The following is a 24,731-nucleotide window of genomic DNA, read 5'->3' on the forward strand; positions in this document are numbered from 1 at the left end:
TTATATTGTACAATAGATCGCACAATAATGAATACAGAGAAAAACCAAAAAATCATATCATATGACCCCCTATGAGCAAGCACTTTGGCGACAGTGGGAAGGAAAAACTCCCTTTTAACAGGAAGAAACCTCCAACAGAACCAGGCTCAGGGAGGGGCGGGGCCATCTGCTGCGACCGGTTGGGGTGAAAGAAGGAAAACAGGATAAAGACATGCTGTGGAAGAGAGACAGAGATTAACAATAGATATGATTCGATGCAGAGGTCTATTAACACATAGTGAGTGAGAAGGTGACTGGAAAGGAAAACTCAATGCATCATGGGAATCCCCGGCAGCCTACGTCTATTGCAGCATAACTAAGGGAGGATTCAGGGTCACCTGGTCCAGCCCTAACTATATGCTTTAGCAAAAAGGAAAGTTTTAAGCCTAATCTTGAAAGTAGAGATAGTGTCTGTCTCCCGAATCCAAACTGGAAGCTGGTTCCACAGAAGAGGGGCCTGAAAACTGAAGGCTCTGCCTCCCATTCTACTTTTAAATACTCTAGGAACAGCAAGTAGGCCTGCAGAGTGAGAGCGAAGTGCTCTAATAGGGTGATATGGTACTACAAGGTCATTAAGATAAGATGGGGCCTGATTATTTAAGACCTTGTAAGTGAGGAGCAGGATTTTGAATTCAATTCTGGATTTAACAGGAAGCCAATGAAGGGAAGCCAAAACAGGAGAAATCTGCTCTCTCTTTCTAGTCCCTGTCAGTACTCTTGCTGCAGCATTTTGGATTAGCTGAAGACCTTTCAGTGAGTTTTTAGGACATCCTGATAATAGTGAATTACAGTAGTCCAGCCTGGAAGTAATAAATGCATGAACTACTTTTTCAGCATCACTCTGAGACAGGATATCTCTAATTTTAGGGATGTTGCAGTAATGGAAGAAAGCAGTCTTACATATTTGTTTAATATGTGCCTTGAAGGAGATGTCCTGGTCAGAAATGACTCCAAGGTTCCTAACAGCATTACTGGAGGCCAAGGTAATGCCATCCAGAGTAAGAATCTGGTTAGATACCATATTTCTAAGATTTTCAGGGCCGAGTACAATAACCTCAGTTTGATCTGAATTAAGAAGCAGGAAGTTAGCGGCCATCCAGGTCTTTATGTCTTTAAGAAATTCCTGCAGTTTAACTAATTGGTGTGTGTTACCTGGCTTCATGGATAGATAGAGCTGCATAGCAGTGAAAATTTATGCTATGTCTTCTAATGATGCTGCCTAGGGGAAGCATGTATAATGTAAATAGAATTGGTCCTAGCACTGAACCCTGTGGAACACCATAATTGACCTTAGTGGGTGAAGAGGACTCTCCATTTACTTGAACAAATTGGAGTCTATTAGATAGATATGATACAAACCACTGCAGTGCAGTACCTGTAATACCTACAGCATGTTCCAATTGCTCTAATAGGATATTATGGTCAACAGTATCAAATGCAGTACTAAGGTGAGGCCATAAGAAGATCATTTGTAACCTTCACTAAAGCTGTTTCTGTGCTGTGATGAGCTCTGAAACCTGACTGAAACTCTTCAAATAAGCCATTCCTCTGCAGATGATCTGTTAGCTGTTTGACAACTACTCTTTCAAGGATGTTTGATATGAAAGGAAGGTTGGAGATTGGCCTATAATTAGCTATCAGTGAATATGTTCTTTAGGACGTCCACTGACATGTTTAAGTGTCCTGCTGGAAATCACTCAAATCATCCATGAAATCCATGAAAAATCCTTTTAGTGTTTCTAACTTCACCCTCTGTCCTCTCTCTCTCTCCATCCTCCTCACTGCTTCTTTCACTCATAATCACACAAACATCGTATTCATAGGGCTGGGCGATATGGCCTAAAATTCATATCGTGGAATAGTTTGAAGCACGGGCGGTAACAATATATATATCGCGATATATTCTTTTCTTCTGTATAATGTATTTTCCAGACTATAAGGCTTAAAATCCTTTAATTTTCTCAAAAACCGAGAGTGTGCCTTATGTATGAATTCTGGTTGTGCTTACTGACCTCGAGCCGATTTTGGCGTGCAGAAATCTGTTAAGAAATGTTTTAGTACAACTCTTGTAAGCTGCACTGCTTGATGGATTGTCAGAGCATTATGGCTGCCATAGTGAGGAGCTTCGCGGAGTAATCTGGGTCCAAAACTCCGTCCGCTTCAGGTCCCAAAGTCAAACGAACACAGAGTTAAAAACAGTCTAAATTCTTTCATCTTTAATAAAATCATCAGCGTTGCTGCTTTAGCAGGTCTAACAATTAAGTTTAGCATCAAGGCATCCATGAAAACAGAATTTATTAAATTTAACGGAGTTAAAAGTTAATATGAAGTTAGCTCGCTAGTTTCCACCTAAACATGACATACCATGTTCTGACTGAGAGATTTTTGAAGCTAATTAAAACGTTCAGCTCTGCTATCACTTCCAACACAAATGAAAACAGAAAACTAAACAGCAGTGACGTTTGCAGGGTTACTGAAGTTGGGCTAGCTGGTATATAATGTTGTGCTACGTGATTGCTAGCGACACAGCTACTGTATGTTAGCATAACATTAGCACAGTGAAGCTGGAGGATGAACGCCAACTTTTTTTCCACTTGATAAAAGTTAACATGAGGGATTCTGGTGGTCAGGGACAAATGCAATCGCATAGCAGGATGCTGTAAACGGGCCAAACTGAGCAGCTGCAGAGAATTCAACATTAATGAATCAATGTTACGGAAGTGGAGGAAGCGCAGTTTTTAGCTTTCCCCATATTTCAAACGTGCTTCATCTCTTTGCTGTGACTGTCGGCATAATTTGCAGATGATAATCGTTGTAGCCGCTGCAATGCTTTCGACCAAAACAGGCGCAGCTTGATGACATCATCAATGTTATCATGTTAAGAGCAGATGTTGATCAGATTATGACGTCACCATGTTTTGTCTTCATATACATTCAGTCTGTGTTTATAATTCATATTTTCTGCTTTTATAATAACACATTTTATATTTTCTATCATCACAGACTGACCCGGTGTGGACTCTCAGAGTCTCACTGTGAAGTTGTGGCCTCAGCTCTGAAGTCCAACCCTTCCCATCTGACAGAGCTGGACATGAGTAACAACAACCTGCAGGATTCAGCAGTGAAGCTTCTGTGTGCTGGACTGGAGAGTCCAAACTGTCGAGTGGAGACTCTGAGGTGAGTTCACTGACTGCAGCTGTTGTTTTTTTTCTATATTTCAGGTCTTTGATGTTTGAAACTTTCTTTAGTTCCTAAATGTTCAGGATGTGTCTGAAGACAAATGTGAAGAAGTTTGAGTGCTTTCAGAAATGTTGTCTTTCCAAACGACTAAACAACAGTTTTTCCTTTTGGCTCCAAACAGAAGTGACAGACTTGAGCAGGTTTCATTAAAGGCTGACAGAAGTGGAGTGGTGACGGGGAGATGTTTGACAGGACAGTGTTTCAGCCTCAGTCAGTCAGTACTGATGAGGCTGTAGAGCGTGTGAAGGATGTGAATGAGGCTGATGAAGATCTGATGATAGCAGATAAAAACTGGCTGCAGAGACTTTGAGCTTCTGTGGAAACAGAGGGAGAAAAGAAAGACATGAGTGTCAAAGCTAATAAAGGTGAAGTTAGGAGCTGTGATGATGTTCATGTATCAGAAGCTGATCTGGCTGCTACAGAGACGACCCACACAGCTGCTGTGGTGAGGTGTGTGTTACAGCAGAGGAACACAGAGCAGCCTAACACAGGCCCAAACATGACAACAAAGCAGGATTCAGGCTCTGTGAGAGGATTTCAAACAGAAGCTGGAGAAGAGAAAGGACTCTGTTGGAATGACTACAGAAAGAAGGCAGCTGAGACCAGTCCAAGTGTTTCCATGGAGCCCAGTCTAACATTCAGTTATACCCTAATGTTCAGAAGTGAATGGGAAAATGAATCCATAGTTTCAATTTTAGAAATAGTTCTCAGTTCATTTACAGAGTTTAATACAGTTCATGAGGAAATGAGAAATGTTCAAAACAGCAGCTGAGAAGAAATTTGCTTCGCAAAGTTGGATCCAACTCCAATAGTTTGTGATGCACTTGAACGGAGCATGAGCAGTTCACTGCCCAACCCCACAGAGACTGTCAGTCTGGACTTTTTACCTGTTGGCTGTCAGTGAGATTTCAGGGCAATCAGAGACTGTGGGTCTGTGTATGAAGTATAATTCATGTGCAATTGTAGAATGAATGGATTAACCCTAACCTGAGAAACATGGTACGCCCCGGCTCTGCTAGGTGACAGGGGAGGTAACATGAATGAGCCCAGAGACAGGAAGGTCAGATAAAAAAGAAAAACAAAAGGTTTATTACCACAACTGAAAACCATTACGGAAACAACTCACTAGGCAATGAGGTGATTTAAACAAACAAGAAAAATTATCTATAGAGATATACAGACCACGTGACTTTTGCGCATTGCTTTGTGGGTACCCGTGGCAACAACATCAATACACTGCAGCAAACACTAGCATTTCCAGCACCAGCAATCATTAATTCTGTGGTTTTAATCCCTACTTGCATTTTATTTGCCCAAAAACAGTTCTGTACAAAACAACAGAGAACACAGCAGGTCCGTACAAAGACAGACTTGACGAAGAGGCAAAAAAAGGACGAGGAAAAAATCAAAGGAGTGAAAGGGTCAGACCCATACGAGCATACAGAGTGGAGTAAGGATGTGCTGCCCAACTTTCATCACGCACATATTTATTATTCTATGGTCCTAAGTTTTAGTGCATACACTCACAAAATGTTTAGTAACTTCAGATCCCTGCAACAAGCCCAGGTCCAGTTTACTTTGGTGATTTGGACTATTCCATTTCACAGCTGTTGTTATTTTCCCTTTGTGTCCTGTACAGGACAACGCAATCTATTTGTTATTTCAGGTTGTAGTATTACACAACATTATCAGATCTAATAGAAATAAAATGAGTGTTTCGTAATCCCTCGCAAACGTGTTGAGGGATTGGCTGTGTTCAGTGAGAGATTTATTTGGAAAGAAAAGAGTTTTTAGCTGTTTTTAACTAATGTGTACGCTAGGGCTGGGCGATATGACCCAAAATTCATATCTCGATATTTTTTAGCTGGATGGCGATATAAGATATATATCTCGATATTTTTTTAAGCCATAAAGTAAGAACACGTTCTTAGTCACACTGTGTCGCAGATGTCACACAGGCACTTTTATTAACATACAGCATAGATGTACATGAAAATAATTACTCAAAAATAGATTATGAGCATTTATTAAATAATAATGCTCCATAAATAAAAGAAAACAATGTAACAAAAAGCTCACAATTGTGCAGTCAAAATGTAAACTAAAAGACGCTGAGCATAATAACAAAGACAGATTTCACAGCTGCTCTATTCCCAACTTCTACTGCGTGACTGACAGCCTGGAGTTTGAAATCCGCTTCATAACCATGTCTCTGAACAGGTGCCATTTATGGTCCTTATATACACACAATATGGTAATATTACGTTGAAGCACAGTAGGTATCACTCCACGAGGCTCCTCGGTAGCCGTAATGCTCCAACAATCCACCAAGTGGTGCAGCTTCATAGCTTAGCAAAGTCGTACTAAAACATTTTTTACCAGAATTCATACATAAGGCGCGCTGTCAACTTTTGAGAAAATGAAAGGATTTTAGGCTGTGCAGCCCCTCAGGGCTGCATAGTGTTAGCGCGGTTAGCTCGTTAGCGTGGTTAGCTCGTTAACACGTTGACACCGTCCAGCCCCACGCACGGGGCGATGCACAGTAACTTGTTAACGGAGATTTGCCGTGTCCATCTTGTCACTGCCTGCAGCTGAAGCGATGGGGGAGGAGGGGGAGTTGTGTTCAATGAAGGAGAGAGGCGAGGCCGAGTAACGTTGCGTAGAGACAAAAGTGGAGGAAAGAGAGGCAAACTTGCGGCTCCACAACTATAATTATAACGTAACATAGACTATATCGATATAAAGGATATTGTCACATCTTATATCTTGTATGAAAATATATCGATGTTTTTTTAAAAACTTGATATATCGCCCAGCCCTAGTGTACGCTTATGCCTGCATTTTTATTTTGTTAAATACAAACAAAATTATAGCAAAAGTGCTGCCACGTGTCTGGCCAGAAAGAGCTGTTTATTTGGTAGTTCAATGAACGGCTTCAGATAGTGGGAGTGAGAAAAAAAAACATTCTTGTTTGCAGTTTTGTCTTGTTACACGATATTTTTAATTAAATAAAACAAACAAAAAACTACATTTTAGGAAATATTAGTGGGGGTTTTCGTGTTTGTACTACTTGGACACTAAAGTGGCTGATAAGTTTGTAGCTTGAACCTATTCGCTGGAACGTTGAAGGCAATATAATTACACAGCAAGCAAGACACGAGTAGGCAAGTTCTTTATGTTTCACGTGCACGGGAGAGCACTGGACAGGCGCCGTTCCTTCGCTTGACCCCAGTTGCTCTCGTCCGCTCCCCCGTAACACTGCTCTTTTATTGTGGTTCCATGAATATGCATAGGGTCATTAACATATAACAGCGTACCCAGGTATACATGTGTGTGTGTGTGTGTGTGTGTGTCTGTGTGTGTGTGTGTGTGTGTCCGTCCATCCATAAAATGACTTCCTAACCCTGCTGGCCTGGAAGTCCAGCAGTTCATCTAAACAAAATGCACTTAGCCTAAAACAGGCATAGATAGGTTTATCCTACCATAAAACAATAAGACAAGGTACGACCTCTCCCATGCTCCCAGGATGTGGGTGTGAAAGCCAGAGTGCTCTGGAATGCACAACGTGTGTCTGCAGACTACTAAGGATCAAACTTCTATTAATCTACAACTAATTATAAAACTCTAAGCATATATGAGTAGATATTTCTAAGCATAAATGACAATCAACAATACAAAACCTAACATTCCCCCCTTTTTGGCAGTTATGCTAGAAAAGTACCCAGTTATGAATACCTCACGTCTGACAATGTCAATGCAACCATTTTTATACTCAGCATATGTCAATCACTCTAAATTACTGTAACACGCACAGTTTGACAAATGTATTAGAAGTTATCTAAGTTCTCGTTGATCTCATTCAATGGTAAACTGTATCCTACAAGCAAACAAATGAATTGTTAATGGTCAAAAGAGAAATTAACAGTTTCAAAAACACTCCAGCTTGGTGGTGCTCCTCTGCAAGACATGTAAATCGCATGTCTCTCTGCAGAGTGGTTTAAGTTCTGCAGGGCGTCATAAATGTCTCTTCCAGTTGTTCCCATCACTGTCCATAGGACCAGAGTCCAAATGTATGTAGAATAGACATTCAAACATACCAGTTGAGTTTGTTGTTTGTCACCATGGGTCTCAGCTATCGTGAAAGCTGCAGACCTCGTCAGCGCTCGAGTTTTACGGCCTCTGCCAACCCCCATCACCTCACTTCAATCCTCTGTCCTGTGGGGGATATTTATGACTCCTCCATTGTCCATTCTCTCTGCAGGGAAAACCCTCTGTGGAAAGGATGCTGGATCCAGTTATCTTACTGCTGTTATGATCCCAGCAGTCTTCAGTGTGCCATCGTATGCTCAGTATAGTGACACAGCATTAGGTGATGGTCATAGGAAACTGCTGTCATCACCACCATCGCTTCTGGTTCCTGTGCTTTTCACAGAATCATGATGCCATCCTGCGCTGTCGATTGGAGCTTGGCACGCTCCCCTCATCCTTCAGGTGCCCGTCTGTCGTCCACAATCTCCTCTGTTGGCCTCTGGAAAGCCCCCTTGGCACAGCTCTCATTCCAACGCAGCATTGTGGTCCTTGCTGTGGCTCTGAAGTCTGATCTCATGATGGGCCCCAAACAGCTCGACCTTTGACCTCAACCACTGCCTTGGCTGTCAGCTATGCCTGGAATGGGTCTTGCTTCTCACTGGGCCTCAGAAGATTCCTTTCAGCAATTCTCTGACTGCTGCACCTGTATTTCCTTGCTAGGAGGAAAAACTTCTACTTGGAGAGCATGTAAAGCATCATCAAACCACATTCTTTAGTTCAGTGAGCTTCATCTATGGACCATCAAAGCCTCATCTGAACATGGATGCACCACTTGCATAGGTTTAATACCCGTTGATTAACTGTTAATCACACAAAAATCCTAAAAACATAGTTTCGAAAACATAAAAAGATAGTTTCATGTAACTCTGTAATTCTGGACCCCTCCTCTTGACGCATGGACACTCCCATGAGTCAACTCATCAAACCTAGATTCCGGTCTGAAAGAAAAAGTTAGCTAGATCATGTTCCAGGCAACATCAGGGTGTCTCCCCCTCTGGAGCAGCACCACCCCGGACCTATAATCCTGCAATAAAAGATGTTAGTGTGTTTTGCATATTAAGTTTACTCAAAACCTGGCTCTGTATGGAGCCTGCATACACACCATCATGGCCTGGAAAACAAGATCTAGAAGTAAAATCAACCTTCACACTTATAAACAATTGTATCATTAGAGTAAGAAAGCATTCGGCATCAACAGGACAAGTATCATGTGCAGGGTTTCTCAAATTAGAAAACTACAATTATTGTCATAATCTGCCTTAGACGTGGATCATCCCATGTACTCAGTTAACATCAATGTAATCGGTGACTTCCCTTAAGCAAAGTCACTCCATGTATTTAACACTAGGAGCTCAGTAGTGGCCAGCTAATGAGCCCCATATTAAACTATTCCATAAACACTGTATCTCTCATTTGCTTTCTCATGTTACTTGTCCGTCTCTGCCGAATCCTCTACATGCACTCTTAGAAAAAACAAACATTAGCAACACACATGGATAATCCCGGAGGTCAGGCACATATCGACAGGGTCCAGAGGTGCCATAAAAAGACCATAAAGTTAGCCATCCATAGCTGTGGACAGAAGTGACACTAGTTTCAACACAGGAAATGTTTCACATGTTATTCACATCGTCAAAGTAACCTTCACATTTCCCCAACAACACAGTGCAGTGTAACAGCATAATCAACATATAGCCTGTGGGTTCCCTTCACTCATAAACCCAGTAATCCTGTAATAGAAAAAACATCAACCATTAGTGTGCCCTACTGTAACTCACATAATCAAACACATGATTAACTCTCTGCTGTAGAAAAGAAATGTTAACGCTGCGCACAAGCCAATAAATAACACACCCCTGATAGATTCTCAAACACAGAAAATGGCATTTAAAAGGTTAGATCGTCACACAACCTCGAATGTTGCTGTCATCTTCCTGCGCCTTGTAAGAAGAAACACACATAGATTTATCTGCACCTTTGTCAGGTGTGGGTTAACTCTGCACAGTCATGTTACATCTGTAAAATCGTGTCAGCTTTTGTCAGCTGTTGTCAATCAGTCAGTTTTATTTCTCTTACTCATTTGTCATTCACTCATTCATGCATTCATTCATTCTTTGCTAAAAGTGGAACCCATCGACGCATTCAGTTTCCACCCTCAGCAAAATGACGTCATTTCAAAAGAAAAAGAAGAAAATTTCAAAAGAAGAATTTAGGCTGGATTATCTTGCTGAATCCTTTTTGACAGGGACTTTCATTTTAATTGTCCCAGATAAGTGACTTTCTCCTGAGCCCATTTTAATGTGGAGATACTCACTTGCAACAATTTTCTCGACGTGTCATATAGCGCTTCTGTTCTAATCGTGCAGATCTGCTCAAACAGAGATTATCAAACAAAACTCTCAGTGCACTGTGAAAGTATCAAAATAAAAAGGCCTCGTTCAGTCATGACACACACTCCTCATCTCAGGAGGGTAAATCATACCATCAGCATGATTTATCAAACCATCATACTAATTGGCAGGCTCAACTTCACAACAAAAGAAAAATCATCAGCTAGATAAACTCCAAACCAACCATCAGCCGCACAACACACAACATAAGCCTCATGTCTTATTAGCTATGATTTTAATCTGTACCTTTTTACTCATTTAGGCCACAGATTTTATTAAGTTTTCCTTTTTCCCCATCATCATAAGACATGTGACATGTTGTCATGCATCTCACAAAAGAAGTTCGTTCTTATGTATTCAGAGTTGTGTATCTGGGTGCAGGATTCACTCACACATCACAACAGGACACTCAGTGTTTTAGAGTCTCCACTCTAACAAACTCCAACACTTCCCATTCACTCGTGCTAGAATTCAATCATCCTTCCTTAATTTAAGAATGATCAACGAATTTGCATATCAGCTATTAACCCACTAAGATGACAGGACATCAGAAATGCATGTTCAAAATATTATCACAAAAATATAATTTCCCTCATACAGTAAAATATTTTGTGCTGCATCAATCAGGCAGAGAGCATCTCCCAATTTACTATATTAACAACTAAATTTATTGTCTGATCACTGGTTGGTCAAACCAGAATCTTTTTTTCCCACAAAAGTTAAACTGTTGTCCTGCAACATAGTTAGTTAACTGTCAGCATTGGATAAATTCAGCATTTGAAAACAGGTGTCTGCTAAATTGACACTATTTTAACACTGATGAAAGATAACAAGCTGATCTTCATTGCACGTATGTTTGTTATTAGGCAGGTTTAATCAATGTGTCTGTGGAGCTGCATCTCCAGCAGGGCATGTTCTTAAAGCTGCCTTTCCTACACACTTCTCTGCAATTAGGATCCTGACCTTGCCAACCGTACATACAATACACAAACATCACATTGGGGAGACAGGTCAGGCTAGGTAGCTGGCCGGTCAGGAGCTGAGAGAGTGTCCTTCGCCTGCCAGGTGAAGTAAACAGCCTTCCAGGTGTCCTTGGTTAGGATGGGAAGGAACAGTCTAAACACCGTCTGGTATCAGGGTGAGATTTGTTATATTCAGCTCCAGCCTTGAGATGACAGCTGGCACCGGTATGTTAGCCGCATGAAGTGATGGTGGTTTTCTTTAGTGTGAACAACTGCTTGTCAATTTCACAGCTGATCTAACAGTCCGTCACTCGTCTCTTAACCTCCCGTTGGAGATCTGCGAGCTTCTCCGAGAGGTTATCAATTTTGTGCTCAAAGAGCAAAGTCAAAGCTCACGGCAGCATCAAGCTTCTTCAAGATCTTATCCGTGCTGCATTCAGTGAGCCCATTTTGAGAAGTCACGACCCGTCCCACTGTTTCAATCACAGCGGGCAGCCTTGTGGGGTTTGAACAGCAGATTCCACTTTCTTTAGTCTTTGATAAGCCAGGGCCAAGCCAGCTCAGATCAGCAAGAACCCTTTGCTGCTGTGAATGTCCGTGCTGCTATATTTCAGTATCAGGCTCTAAATGTACAAATGGATCTGAGAAGATTTACAATCATGAGTCAGAAATTATGTTTCTGCTAGATTTACAGTTTAACTTTTTTGAAATGAGCTGAGCTTCTTATCTCATCACTGCGCTCACAGTGAGCCACTTCTCTCTGCTCAGTCTGTAACAAATCAAAGTGTTAATGAATGTTGCTATTCAAACTCAGAGCCATGCTTCCTACACCCACGTGGTTCAGTCACACAGTAACTGATGGTAAATAATGTTTGTGTTGAGCACATCGTACAGGTCAGCTGCTCCACACAGATAAGCTGGAACATTGATAATGAAGGATTGTTTGTTTCATAAAGATGTGACATGAACAATAACACATTCATGAAATCCTGTTAGGAACACAAACACTATTGTAGCTGGAGAGCATATTTGAATGTAGGTAATGTAGGGGATCATCAATAATAACTAACCACCACCTCACCATTTGGGTTGGTAGCTGCATGTTTATTGGTGCCGTCATTTTCTTCTTCCTCCATTTCTACCTTATTCACATCATATTAAAAGCTGCACAGAGACAGGCACTGGACATGTTTAGCCTAGCTTAGTACAAGGACTGGACATGGGGGAAACCGCTCCCATCGCTGGATCAAAACATGAAAACAATCTGAAGTAAAGTTTTATTGAACACTCAGAAAAATTATGGTTCTTAAATGGTTCTTCAGATGTCTTCATGGTTCTTTAAAGAACCATCATACGTCAAAGAACCTTTTTATTTTGTAGATGGTTCTTTAGGTATTACAAATGGTTCTTTAAAGAACAAAAGGTTCTTCATCCTTAGCTATCTAAGTTTGATGGTGTAAAATGGCATAAACATTTGTTAACTATAATGAGGTTGTGAATTATACTGTGTGTTTTGTTTGTGTGCATGTGTGTGCCAAGGGGGAGGGCAGGTTACCCTTTAAGGGCAGATTATAGGAAACTGAATATTCAAATAAAAGTTAGAAATACTTGCTTAAAAATATACTGGTGGCAGGGATGGGGGCCAAAGCCTAAAGACCCTACCCCCAACACCCCTAACCCCGCAAACCCATTGATCACAAATAATGTGGTAATAGAATATGGAATTTATATGGACTATGGAATTTATTATTAAGAAGTTTATGAATATGATGAGTAGTAGTGGTAGACACAATACACACATTCAAATACTGTACTCTAGTTTTAAATTTTAATAAAGTATTACTATTTTCTGCTTCAAGGCATTACTTTTGAGATTATTATATATATTAGAAAATATAGCATAATGATAATACTAGTTATTGTAAACTTTACAAACCACCCAGCAGTATGTAAAGTCAAATTATAAAATACAAGTAAATAACAATTGCACAACAGAATGTCAATGTAATGAACACACTTACTTAGAGCATTTACCTAAGCAGTGTGCTTTGTCAAAACTGAGTGCTTGTTCATCACTGAGCAATTTGTTAATATGTGTTAATGACAGAGAGAGAGAGAGAGAGAACACGGCAACTATGGCAACCTCCCGAAAGAGAGGGGAGGGGGGTCAATCGTTGGGATGCGCATGTGCAGAGAGATCGCGCGAGCTGTGGGCCTTGAACTTTCTAAGGGAAAAAATACTCTTTCTCACGGACGGTGACAGCGAAACGGATAACAGTCTTCAGTACCTGCTGGTCTTTGAAGCTCTGGATTCTGGGACTGTTGGAAAAGGTCAAACATTTTCATTAAAACCTTTTTACTGTTTTATTTTTGTTACTCGTCATTGTAGCTTGCTGTTAATGTTGTGCTAACAATAACGGTTAGCTATGTTAGATACGTTAGCCGTTGACGTTAACGCAATTTAGTATCCAGTATACAGAACTGATTTCCTAACAAAACCACTGTTATAATTAAGTGAAGGTGCTCCTAACTAATTTGAACCTTTGGCTTCTAAAATATGTGGTCCTATTGCGTGCTGCGTACATAAGTAATGTCAGCCAGACTGATATTAAAATTTATAATATTGTTAAAGTCACTAATATGGCGCCTGAAGCCTGTTGTGATGTGAGCTGTGTGCCTGCTCTAGAAACTCAGAAATTCAGTAGAGCTGAGCCGTACATTAAATACTCACATGAGCCCGTAGTGAATTCTGTAAGAGCTGTATAAAATACAGCAATGCATAAGTGTTTTGAATGAATAGAAATGTGACACATGAGAAGGTGTGACTGTTCCTGTATTACTTATTATCGGACTAGTCAACAAGTTATGCTCCGGTCATTGATGTTACCAAGATGGATGTCCTTTAGTAATATAGTAAACTTTTCTTTGTACATTTCATTTATCCACCATCATACATTAAGCCAAGAAGAGGCCATTATACTAACGAGGTATCACCACTGGGCCAAAGTTCAGCACGTGGTTAAAGTTTGTAATCCAGCCGGGGTGTAAATATCACTCAGCAGCCAGAGCTGAAGCAGGCAGCATCAACACATAAATCTACTCTACCCGGCTTAAATCACAAGAGCACCTCTGACCAAAAAGCTGATTTTTCTCGTTTGCACAAATTAATTCACATTCACTAATTCTGTTCACAGCTCCAACAAAATGAGGAAGAGGAGGGAGAAACACAATTAGATTTAATTACAATTGGATGGAAGTCGAGGACAAGGAGAAGGAAGCTTAGGAAGAGGAGGAAGAGAAGCAGCAGAAGCATCTTTAGGGATCTCTATGATGTCATTGAGGTTGGTTTCATTAATATTGTCCTCTCACAAAGAAAGATGACTTGTTTAATTTCACCTACTTCCTGTATTAAATAGTTATTTGCAAAACGTTGTGGAAAACCACAGAGCAGGCACGTATAGTGAATCTGCAGGTAAATGAACATCAAATCTCTAAGACTAAAATCTGTATTATACTTTTAGTCTTAAAAACATATGTTGTATATTTATCACCCTTATGATAAAACCCATGTCAGTCATTGGTTTATGGACTTTGTATTTTGAAGCCTCAACATTTGCTTTATTGCTATGTTGTTTTTTGTGAGCCTTTTGGGACCATATTAGGATGAGGGATCAGAATCTGTAGCCGTGCACACTACTGTTTCATTTAGCGTGTATCTATAAGATTTGTACAGCAGATCCAAGTTGTGCCTTGAAAACAGGAAAGTCGTCTGGATAGAGGAGAACTTTAATAGCAGGCTTGTACAAAGTGAGGCTTTGTGCTCACATTTGCTGCAAACACTCGTTTTAATTCTGTCACCCTGTTTTTATGCAGAATTCAGTTGAAATCACGTAAGAATGGGACTTTTTTATAATGTGTTCTTGTGAATTACTTGTGTATTGCATACATTTGATTTGACTTTCTGCGAGACAACAGTCGTCCGCTGGCTAAAAAGGTTTTCCAAATACCTCCACGTGATCAAGCCTGGATTTAGAAAAGAACAGCAAAAAAATCTGCACCTCCTGCTTCACATGCAATTTATGTTTGTGTGTTCAGAGGCAGCGGCGAGAGGCGGGACCTCGACTCATCCAGCTGGAGAGCCTTATCAGGAGGCGTCGAAAATTAACTCTGCTCTTCCAGGGCACCCTGCAGACTCAGCTGCTGGCAACAGCGTGGGAGTGCGGCCGTCGCTGGGATGATGTGAACGCCAAACAGGAGTCCATCACAGGTCGACTGCAGGTATGTGAGTCAGACCTTCTGAGGAGGGTTTCAGTTTTCTCTCTTCTTTATAATTGACCCTTGTTTTCTCTCTCTCAGCTCCTTGTCTCAGAGTGGGAGGGATTTGAAGCACAAAGGGAGGACCTTGTTGTTTGGTTGGCTGATATGTATGTCCACCTGAGTGAGGTTGACCAGCTGACAGGAAACGCCTGTGAAAAGCTGAAACAACTGCAGGTGTTGGGGTTGTTTTGATGTGACGCATATTTGATATGATACATACGTCAGAGACATTGTCCCAAACTGGACAAACAAAGAACCATGAGTCCAACATGAAACTTACCTTGCATAAGGTAAGGCTGAAGTTCATTGATAATTTTAATCAAAAACTTATATTTTTACTGAACATGCAAACATCTGCTGATGAAAATGTCTTGATTTATTGGTCTGTTATGAAGCTATTGCGATTTCTAATGTGTTTTATCACTTTCTGATGTTTTATTAATTAAACAATACATGTATTAATTGTTGTGTTATCTATATATATAGTATTTACATATATTTATTTATAGTATAGCAAAAATGTTTAATTATTATTGTTTAAATGACTAATATGTGACATGTATTAGTAGTGATGTTGTGCTGAGGGTTAAAATGCCTTTTTGTCTTTTGGTATATTACGAAATGTCAATAAACCATTAATATATGTCTATGCTGTGTTCGTATTTATTTTACCCTACTCAAATTCAATTTATGATACATTTTATTTTGAAAGATTTATAATGGTTCTTTAAAGAACCATTTCAAAAAAGGTTCTTTAAAATGTTTTTTTAAAGAACCATTTGAAGGACCTTTTTAAAAATGATTCTTTAAAGAACCATTTTCAAAAAGGTTCTTTGAAAAACCATTAAAGGTGCCCCAAAGAACCATTTCTTGATGGTTCTTTGGGGCACCTTTAAAGGTTCTTCAGTGAACCACTGAAAGAAATGGTTCTTCAAAGAACCATTGTTTGAAAGGTTCTTTGTGGCACCAAAAAAGGTTCTTCTATGGCATCAGTCTAAAGAACCACTTTTGGTTCCAGTTGGCACCTTTATTTTTCTGAGTGAAGTGAACTGTGGTGGTGCCTGGCAGGGAAAAGGGGAATGATATGTCTTATTGTACATACAATTATGTATAAGTCTTAAAAAAGGAACAACTAAAAAGTTGCAGCTTAAAAAATGAAATCAGTTTCCATTTATGAGCTCTGTTTGCTTTAAAGTCTCTGATATGAGATGAGAAATGAAGCAGCCAGAGCTTTTTCATGAGTGGAAATCCACTGTGGCTGTGAGCTGCTGCTACAGCCTCCAGATTAGCCAGCAGCTCATCCTGCTCAACATTTTCTCACCAACTTTAATGGAAGTGTGATGTTTTCAGCTGGAGTGATGGTCAGGGTGGCCTCCCTCTCCTCTTCTTCTCCTCTTCCTCTTTCATTTGTAAAGTCACTTCTGCTGCTTTCATTCATTTTGAAGTCATGTAGCTGAGTTTGGGAGAGACTGACAGCCTCAGCAGCAGAGGGGAGAAAGACTGTAACACCACCACTTTACTCTGTTCTACCTGTCACATCATTTTATCAGGAAACATAACAGCTCATGTTTTTACTATGTTTGCCTTGAAGAGCTAAAATGTAAAAAAGTGTGTGTTGGATAATCCGGCCAGGATGAGGCCAAACTGAAATGGGATTAAATGTCTGTCACATATTTGAGCCTAATTTAAAAACATCCTTCATAAATATTGAGTAATAACTCGACTCTCATACAGCGAGACAAAGGCTACGTTCACACTGCAGGTATTAATGCTCAATTCAGATTTTTTCATCAAATCAATTTTTTTTGTCTGGTTGTTCACACTACAAACAAAATGTGATCTAGTGTGAATGGTTCACGGCCCGCATGCGCAAAAGAAGATGTCACACACAACGCATTTTGTTTACGGAAGTAAAAATGGGGCTACAGAGCTGGAAGGTGTTGTTGCAGCTGTCTATCAATTTCTTCAGAATTGTCCCCTGTCAGGTCAGGAAAGATGCCCTGGTCAGGATATAATTTGCAACTTCCAAAAGAGCATGCAGACCATTGTAATTTGCAACAGTTTGACTGTAAGTGACAGGAGCAAACATATTGGCAGAGTGGGGAAAATCCCTTTTATAATGGAAATGATTTTGATCTTTTATACATGATTGCATTTGTGCTTATTAAAGGAGGTGTGGCTCCTGGTCAAGTGAGGGTCAGAAATTCTTGGCAGACGTTATGATCGGCCAATACATGGTGAGGATGACAGGAGCCCTGAAAAGGAATTGCAATACACCTGCTTACATGTCATATTTTTCAGTTATTTGATTATCCTTTATTACTTATATTCTTTAGAGTTAAGTTTTAAGTTTTAAGAGTTAAGCAGTTTCATTTATGGTTTGAGTAGTATCATTTGAGTGTGACATTTAGTCTAGAAATTACACATATAGTTTTAGCTGTGTACGTGCAGGGGCCTTCTGTCTCAGGATGTCTGTGGGTGTGAGGTGCAGAAGGGGTCATGACATCATACACAGAGCACACACACACACACACACATACACCCATATACAACCACAGGAGTAGAATCATTTTAGTAGGTTAGAAGTTGAGATGTGTTTTTGCTGTAACCACAAGTGTGCCGAGGCTGTCAGTTGAGACAGGAAGACGCAAGATATGTCATCGAGATAAGAATAGTTTGTGGTACAACACCTGGATGGAGACGAGGCGCGATGTTCTTTTAAACTGTGTCAAAAGTTAACTGAACAGTTGTGGTTTTGATTTGACGTATGCTGTATTGAATCTGCCTGGCAACAGGAAAGGGAGGCTGTACTACTTCACCCCTATAAAGCCTTTGTTATGAATCTTGTCAGTTAGTTGTCATGTATTTAATATATATTTTTAATGCTTATTTGCTGATTATATTGTTTTATGTACTTTAATAATGAAGGCTTGTAAACCAAGGCCACTTTTGACTTACAAACTAAGTGCTCAGCCAGACTGAAAAACAGGAAGTCGGTGTGCAGCTGTATAAGTATATTAATAAATACAGGAAGCTAGACAGAAAACGAGGAAGCTACTGACATATAAAGAGTTGTTTGTATCGAAATTGAAACTGTGTGTGACGTCTGAAGTACCTAAATAACACCTATATGAGACTCATGTTGAGCTTCTAATGTTAGAGTTTCTGCAACTGGCTTTGGGCTGTGCAGGGCTCTCTCTCTTCCGGAAGATGATTGAATAAAATATAGAAATGTTTTGACCACTCTGAGTCTGGTTTTCTCTGTTCTATCATGGGGATCAAAGAATCGGGTTTAATAGTCGGATTTGAAAATATCGGATTTGTGCTGTTCACACTGTCATACCATGATCGGATATGGGTCGCATAGGGTCAAAAAAGTCGGATTTGATGCGCTTTCGCCTGCAGTATGAACGTAGCCTAAAATGCCTTTAAACATCAGCTTATCCTGCTGATCCAAGTCCAACACTGAGTTTGTAAAAACATGTTTGTCAATCATTTTGTTTGGTTTCTGAGGAAAATGATTCAATAACTTGCTGCTAATACACAACATTTCATCATATTTCCTCATAACCCTCTTTTGTCTGACCATTTGATCCCATTTGAATTTCCAATAAAGGATCCACAGAGTTTGGTGACAATAATGACAGTAGATGTTTGTGTGATGGAAGCAAATGAGTGTGTGATGTTCTTTCAGTGTTGCACTTTGTAGACGCTCCCTGAGCACTGGTCTCACAGCCAGCTGCACATAGAGACCAGTGTTGTTAGTCCAGGTCAGAAGATGACTTGTTGGAATGAAAATGAGCTTGTAGTTTGTCTGCTTTAATCATGTGACTGGAAAAAGGTCTTGGACTTCAAATATGTCCGTTTCTTTCACACTTCACCTTTAAAAGTGAAGCCATGTGGTTCCTGGGAGGAAAAACACGGCTTTTTCAAGTCTTTGTCCTGTTTTTATGATAAATGTACGACTTTAATGTGAAACATTCAGAGTTTTTTCTCTTGTTTGTTTGAAGCTGCTTCCTGTTGGTTTCAGCTGTTTGGAGTTTCCATTTTCTAAACTTCTACATTCTGAACCTTCTTCAGCTCTGAACAGATGATGAAACACTGAATGATTTCAAGCTCACACTTTGTCTAATAAACTTACATCTTTCATTCTTTATACAGATTGTGGGACTGTGGTTTGTCAGAGATCAGCTGTGATTATCTGGCAGCAGCGCTGAAGTCCAACCCCTCCCATCTGAGAGACCTGGACCTGAGCATCAACTTCAACCTGCAGGATCCAGGAGTGGAGCATCTGTGTGGTTTCCTGGAGAGTCCAGGATGTGGACTTGAAACTCTGAGGTCAGTCACCATGTTTTAGTTGTGCTGAGATGGATATGATGTGGGTCTGTAGGTCCACAGCAGGGCTCTAGACTAACTTTTTGACATGGGTGCACCGGTACGCCTAACTTAAAAAATTTAGGCGTACCGGCACAAAAGTTAGGCGCACTCAAATTTTTCAACCGCTTTGCTTAACACCGCAGTTTTACATGTGCACCTTCTTTGGGGGGAAGTCCATACAGACAATATTCATTTCTAAATTATTAACTAACAATGTTGTGCTTAAAGTGCTTTGTCAATATTGTAGAAAATGTTAAACTTAATCATCATCTTGGCCTCCTCTGACGACCTGTTTGCTGTTGCATGCTGCTGAAAGGCAGTGGGGAGAGAGGACACTTGGGCACTGCATTTATTGCAGCATATAATGTGTTTTCTGGATACACTGCTGCTTTTTCAGCATTCAAAGATTGATGGCACTGTGTCAGAGCACTGGCTATGAATTTCAGATGGATCAGTCCTTAACTTAACAAAAAAGTTATCAATAGTTCTTTTCATCTTTTCTTATTACCCACAGCTACAGTACATCCACTTCTGTCAGGCCTAGGCTGCTCACTAGGGCTGGGTATCATCACTGATTTCTATAATCCATTCGATTCCGGTTCTCAAAGTCCTGATTCGATTCAATTTAGCCTCAGACAGTCAGAAATATTATAATTCTGATCATTTATCAGTATTGACACTTGTGAGACTTCATCAGAATTGTGAACATCACAGCAGATGCCTTTGTGTAAAAGTAACTGAGAATAAAACACAGAAAAACATGAACGAGATTTTCCTGGTCTGGCGTTTTATAGCAGATAACCTTAAAAATATTCTGCAATATTCTGCAATTTTGCATAATTTTAAGAAGTTTAAATTTCTTCAGTATTGAACAGCAGAAATTAGGCTTTCTTGTCGGACGTCATTTACATGAAAAAAGAAAAAGACAGCGCTGTAAACAACGGTAGACTGGTGGGTAATAAGCGAATGAATAATCCAGAAAACAGAGATTTGAGACGGGAAACTGTTCTTGAAGTACACACAGGGAGCTGTGTAGGAAGTGTAATTTTTATCGTGGGGAAGCAAAACAGCAAAAGTCAGAGGGAATTCATGACGACATTGATCAAATGTGAAGCGCAGTTTGCTGCTTCTTTTTGGCTCGGCGAATTTTGGTTGGAGAGACAAAACCTGCAGCTCAGAATCAGCGCAAAAAAACGTAAACACAGCGCGGACCCGACGCATCAGAATCGCTAAGCTCCGACAGCGTGTCCATCTGCGGGCCGTCCGGTGAGAAAGCCGAGAAAGACAAAGCTGATTCTGATGCGTCGGGTCGCTCTGTGTTTACGTCTTTGTGTGGAATCCGTTAATGAATTGATATAGTTTATTAAAGCTACTCACCTCCCTCTTCTACCTGCACTTTCCACTGGACCACGGCCAATCAGAGAGGTCCCGCCCCTGACTATCTCTGATTGGTTTAGTCCACGATAGGGGCATAATGTGTGTCTGCTGTTGACAACATGGAGAGTTGCAGAGATTTTTTTTTGTTACCCAAACAGGTGCGACCAAATGTTGGTAACAGTTGGTCGCACTGGTGCGACCAAATGTTTTTTTTTAGTCGCACCACGGAAAAATTTGGTCGCATTTGCGACCATATTGGTCGCACTCTAGAGCCCTGGTCCACAGACACCTCTATACAGGAAGTCTTGTTCTACTCTTTGTAGAACTTCTGATCCTTGACCCTCTGACTCAGTAGGTAATGCAGAGTTCTGAGCTGATATGGGTGAGGGGACTCAGGCAGCCTGACACACTTGATGTCCATGTCTTCCCTGCTTGTCCTGATACAAATAAACATGAGTAGCCTTTGCAGGTGAAATGTTATCAGTCACACCTGTTAGTGAAGCTCTCTTCTTCTCTTCTCTTCTCTTGTAATGCTTGTTAAACTAGGATGGTTTAAGCCAAAAATCGATTCTGGCTTGGATAACGTGAAATCGATTCATTAAAATCCTGAATCGATTTTTTAATCTAAATTTATTTTCTCCAAAAGTTGATTCTGTTCATCTGGACGTAGCGTTTTGTGGGAGAAACGTTTCGTCACTCATCCAAGTGACTTCTTCAGTCTCAGCTGACTGCAGGTTTCCAACCCTATAAACAGTGCATCTGCATAATGACTGAAACCAGCCCACTGCCGGAACAATGGGCTGGGAGCTCAGTTCATTCATCATAATTATGCACATTCCCATGACCATTGATCAACAATCACTGACCAAAACCCACTGATCAAAGAACACTGATCAATGGCCATGAGTCCCATTCACAGAGAGTTGGGGAATGGCTGCAATCACAGCGTTGTAAGATGGCGAAAGATGTACCCTTAGGCCCCCTCCTCGATTCAGAGATGGTCTTTCCCTTTTCACGTAAATGGCCTCCTTGACTCCGCGCTCAAACCAGCGTTCCTCCCTGTCAAGGATGTGTACATCCTCATCGTTGAAAGAGTGTCCACTGGCCTGTAGGTGTAAATAAACTGCAGAGTCCTGGCCTGATGAGGTTGCTCTTCTGTGTTGTGCCATCCGCTTCGCTAGAGGTTGTTTGGTTTCCCCGATGTATAAATCCTGGCAATCCTCCTGGCACTTAACAGCGTACACTATGTTACTCTGTTTGTGTCGGGGGACCCGATCCTTGGGGTGGACCAGTTTTTGGCGCAGCGTGTTTTGGGGTTTATAAGCCACAGAGACGCGGTGTTTAGAAAAAATGCGTCTCAACTGTTCCGATACTCCTGACACATATGGGATCACTACAGGTTTTCGCCTGGGCAGCGGTTGTCCTTCTCTCCTGGATCGACTGGAGCTTTCTTTAGGTGTCTTTTTTAGGTGCCTTTAGGTGACTTTTGTCCCGCTTTGACAAAAGTCCAGCTGGGATAACCACATTTACTCAGGGCCTTCTTGATGTGATGTTCTTCTGCTTGCCTGGCCGCTGTGTCAGTGGGGATTCTTTCGCCATCTTACAACGCTGTGATTGCAGCCATTCCCCAACTCTCTGTGAATGGTACTCATGGCCATTGATCAGTGTTCTTTGATCAGTGGGTTTTGGTCAGTGATTGTTGATCAATGGTCATGGGAATGTGCATAATTATGATTAAGGAACGGCTGGTTTCAGTCATTATGCAAATGTACTGTTTATAAGGTTTGGGGAAACCTGCAGTCAGCTGAGACTGAAGAAGTCACTTGGATGAGTGACGAAACGTTTCTCCCACAAAACGCTACGTCCAGATGAACAGATTCAACTTTTGGAGATTTACTTTCCTGGATGATTGAGAATGCATCAAGACTAAATTTATTTTGCCTGAAATGCCAGAATCTCAGATGAAACCTCACAAAATTTCAACAACCACCAAACAGCTAAAACAGTAAATGAGAGCAGGAACACGGATTCTGCACAGAGACGTAAACACAAAGCGCGGAGCCGCCAAAACATCAGAATCAGTGAGATGTCGCCTTTCTCACCTGACGGCACGGACACGGTCGGGGCTGAAAGCCGACAGCTCGCTGATTCTGATGTTGTGGCGGGTCGGCGCTTTGTGTTCACGCCCTTTTTGCGCTGATTCTAAAGCGGTTAGTTTTATCTCTCTCCAAACAATATTGACCGAACCAGCAGCAAAAGAAGATCCAAACTACGCTTCACATAAACATCGTCATGAATCTTACTTTTGCTGTTTTGCTTCCACCACGATAAAAATCACACTTCATGCAAAGCTCTCTCTCTCTCTCTCTCTCTCTCTCCCTCTCTCTCTCTGTACTTCAAGAACAGTTTCTTGTCTAAAAATCTGTTTTCTGCATGATTCGCTTGCTTGTTACGCACAAATCTACCGTTGTTTGCAGCGCTGTCGGAGGCTGTTTTTTTTCCTTTTACATACTTCCGAAAAGAAAACCTCATTTCTGCCGCTCAATAGGCTACTGAACAAATTTAAACTTTTTAAAATTATGAAAAAAGCTTAGCCGTGTCTCTAATAAAACCGCTGTAATGTCAGAGGTAACGTTCATATGTTGATTAATGGTTTTCTTTCGTTTTTGATCTACTGCAGAATATTTTTATAGCTTCCTTTTTATAGATACAAAAATATGTAAATGCACTGATCTGAATTATAATATTTCTGACTCTCAAAATTTCCCAGATTCAAATCGAATTGAATCGAATCGAATTGAATCGAATCGTGGATTGGATCGATTCGGGACCTTGTGAATCGGAATTGAATCGATTCTAGAAATCAGTGACGATACCCAGCCCTACTGTAGATGTGTTCCAGCTCAGTGTTGATTGAAATAATCCAGAGAGCAGGATTCCTTGATGAATGTCACATCTTCTTAAAGTTAAAATCCACCTTGAAACTGTTAGTCTGATATCTGGTCAACCAATCAGGTGTTTACATCATATTCACTGATCTTCAGCCCCACTTTATCATCAGTCTCTCTCTCTTTCACATCTGAATAATCTTCACTTCACATTTCACTCAGTTCAGGTTTCATTATCACAGGGGTGTCCAAACTTTTTTCACTGAGGGCCACATGCTAAAAAATATAGGAGGGGCTGGGCCACTTACTAGAAATGAATCCAAACACCTTTCTCTGAATGTGTGTAACTTAGTTAAAAAGAGGATTGTATGAGTATACTGTGATTGACAAAGAGTTTAAAGAAATCAACGTGTCCTGTGTGTGCTCTCATTCACTCACACTCACTCTCATATGGCTGAAGTCTGTTTGTACAGAGGCTACCTAATCACACCTTGGCTCGTGTGATTAGGTAGAGGATCAACAGGGGGTTCATTATTATTTTATTATAACCTTTATTTAACCAGTAAAAATAATCCCATTGAGATTAAGAACCTCTTTTTCAAGGGAGTCTTGGCCAAGAGGCGACAACACGTTAAAAATTACAAAGTTACATACATATTGTAAAATAACAATTACATTTTAAACAACAATTTTCTCTGACTCTCTCAATCTAGACTTAAAAGCATTTAATGAAATAAGATCTGCTATCTTCCAATCTTTTTGCATCTTGTTCCATGTGGATGGGGCAGCATAAATAAAAGCCCTCTTTCCCAGTTCAGTTCTGGCAAATGGAACATTACGCAACAAAAGATCGCTAGAACGCAAGCTATAGGAAACAGTGCTTTTCCATGTGAGCAGATCACAAATGTAAGTGGGCATTTGACCAAGCAGGGCCTTATAAATAAAGATGCACCAGTGAGCAAATCTCCTGGAGGACAACGAAGGCCAACCCACATGAACATACAGATCACAACAATGGGTCAAAGCCCTACAGTTTGTAATAAACCGTAAAG

The 24,731-nt window shown here is 40.6% G+C and overlaps 1 protein-coding gene across 1 annotated transcript in view; it reads left to right on the forward strand.

The window, feature by feature from the left end:
• Positions 1–24,731, forward strand: part of LOC134620609 (uncharacterized) — an 823,316-nt gene that overhangs the window by 19,191 nt on the left and 779,394 nt on the right. The window contains 2 exon segments of the mRNA XM_065470113.1: positions 3,043–3,216; positions 19,199–19,375. Of these exon segments, the coding sequence (XP_065326185.1) occupies positions 3,043–3,216; positions 19,199–19,375 (351 nt within the window).

Source organism: Pelmatolapia mariae, linkage group LG3_W (genome assembly GCF_036321145.2).
Source record: "Pelmatolapia mariae isolate MD_Pm_ZW linkage group LG3_W, Pm_UMD_F_2, whole genome shotgun sequence".
Classification (NCBI taxonomy): domain Eukaryota; kingdom Metazoa; phylum Chordata; class Actinopteri; order Cichliformes; family Cichlidae; genus Pelmatolapia; species Pelmatolapia mariae.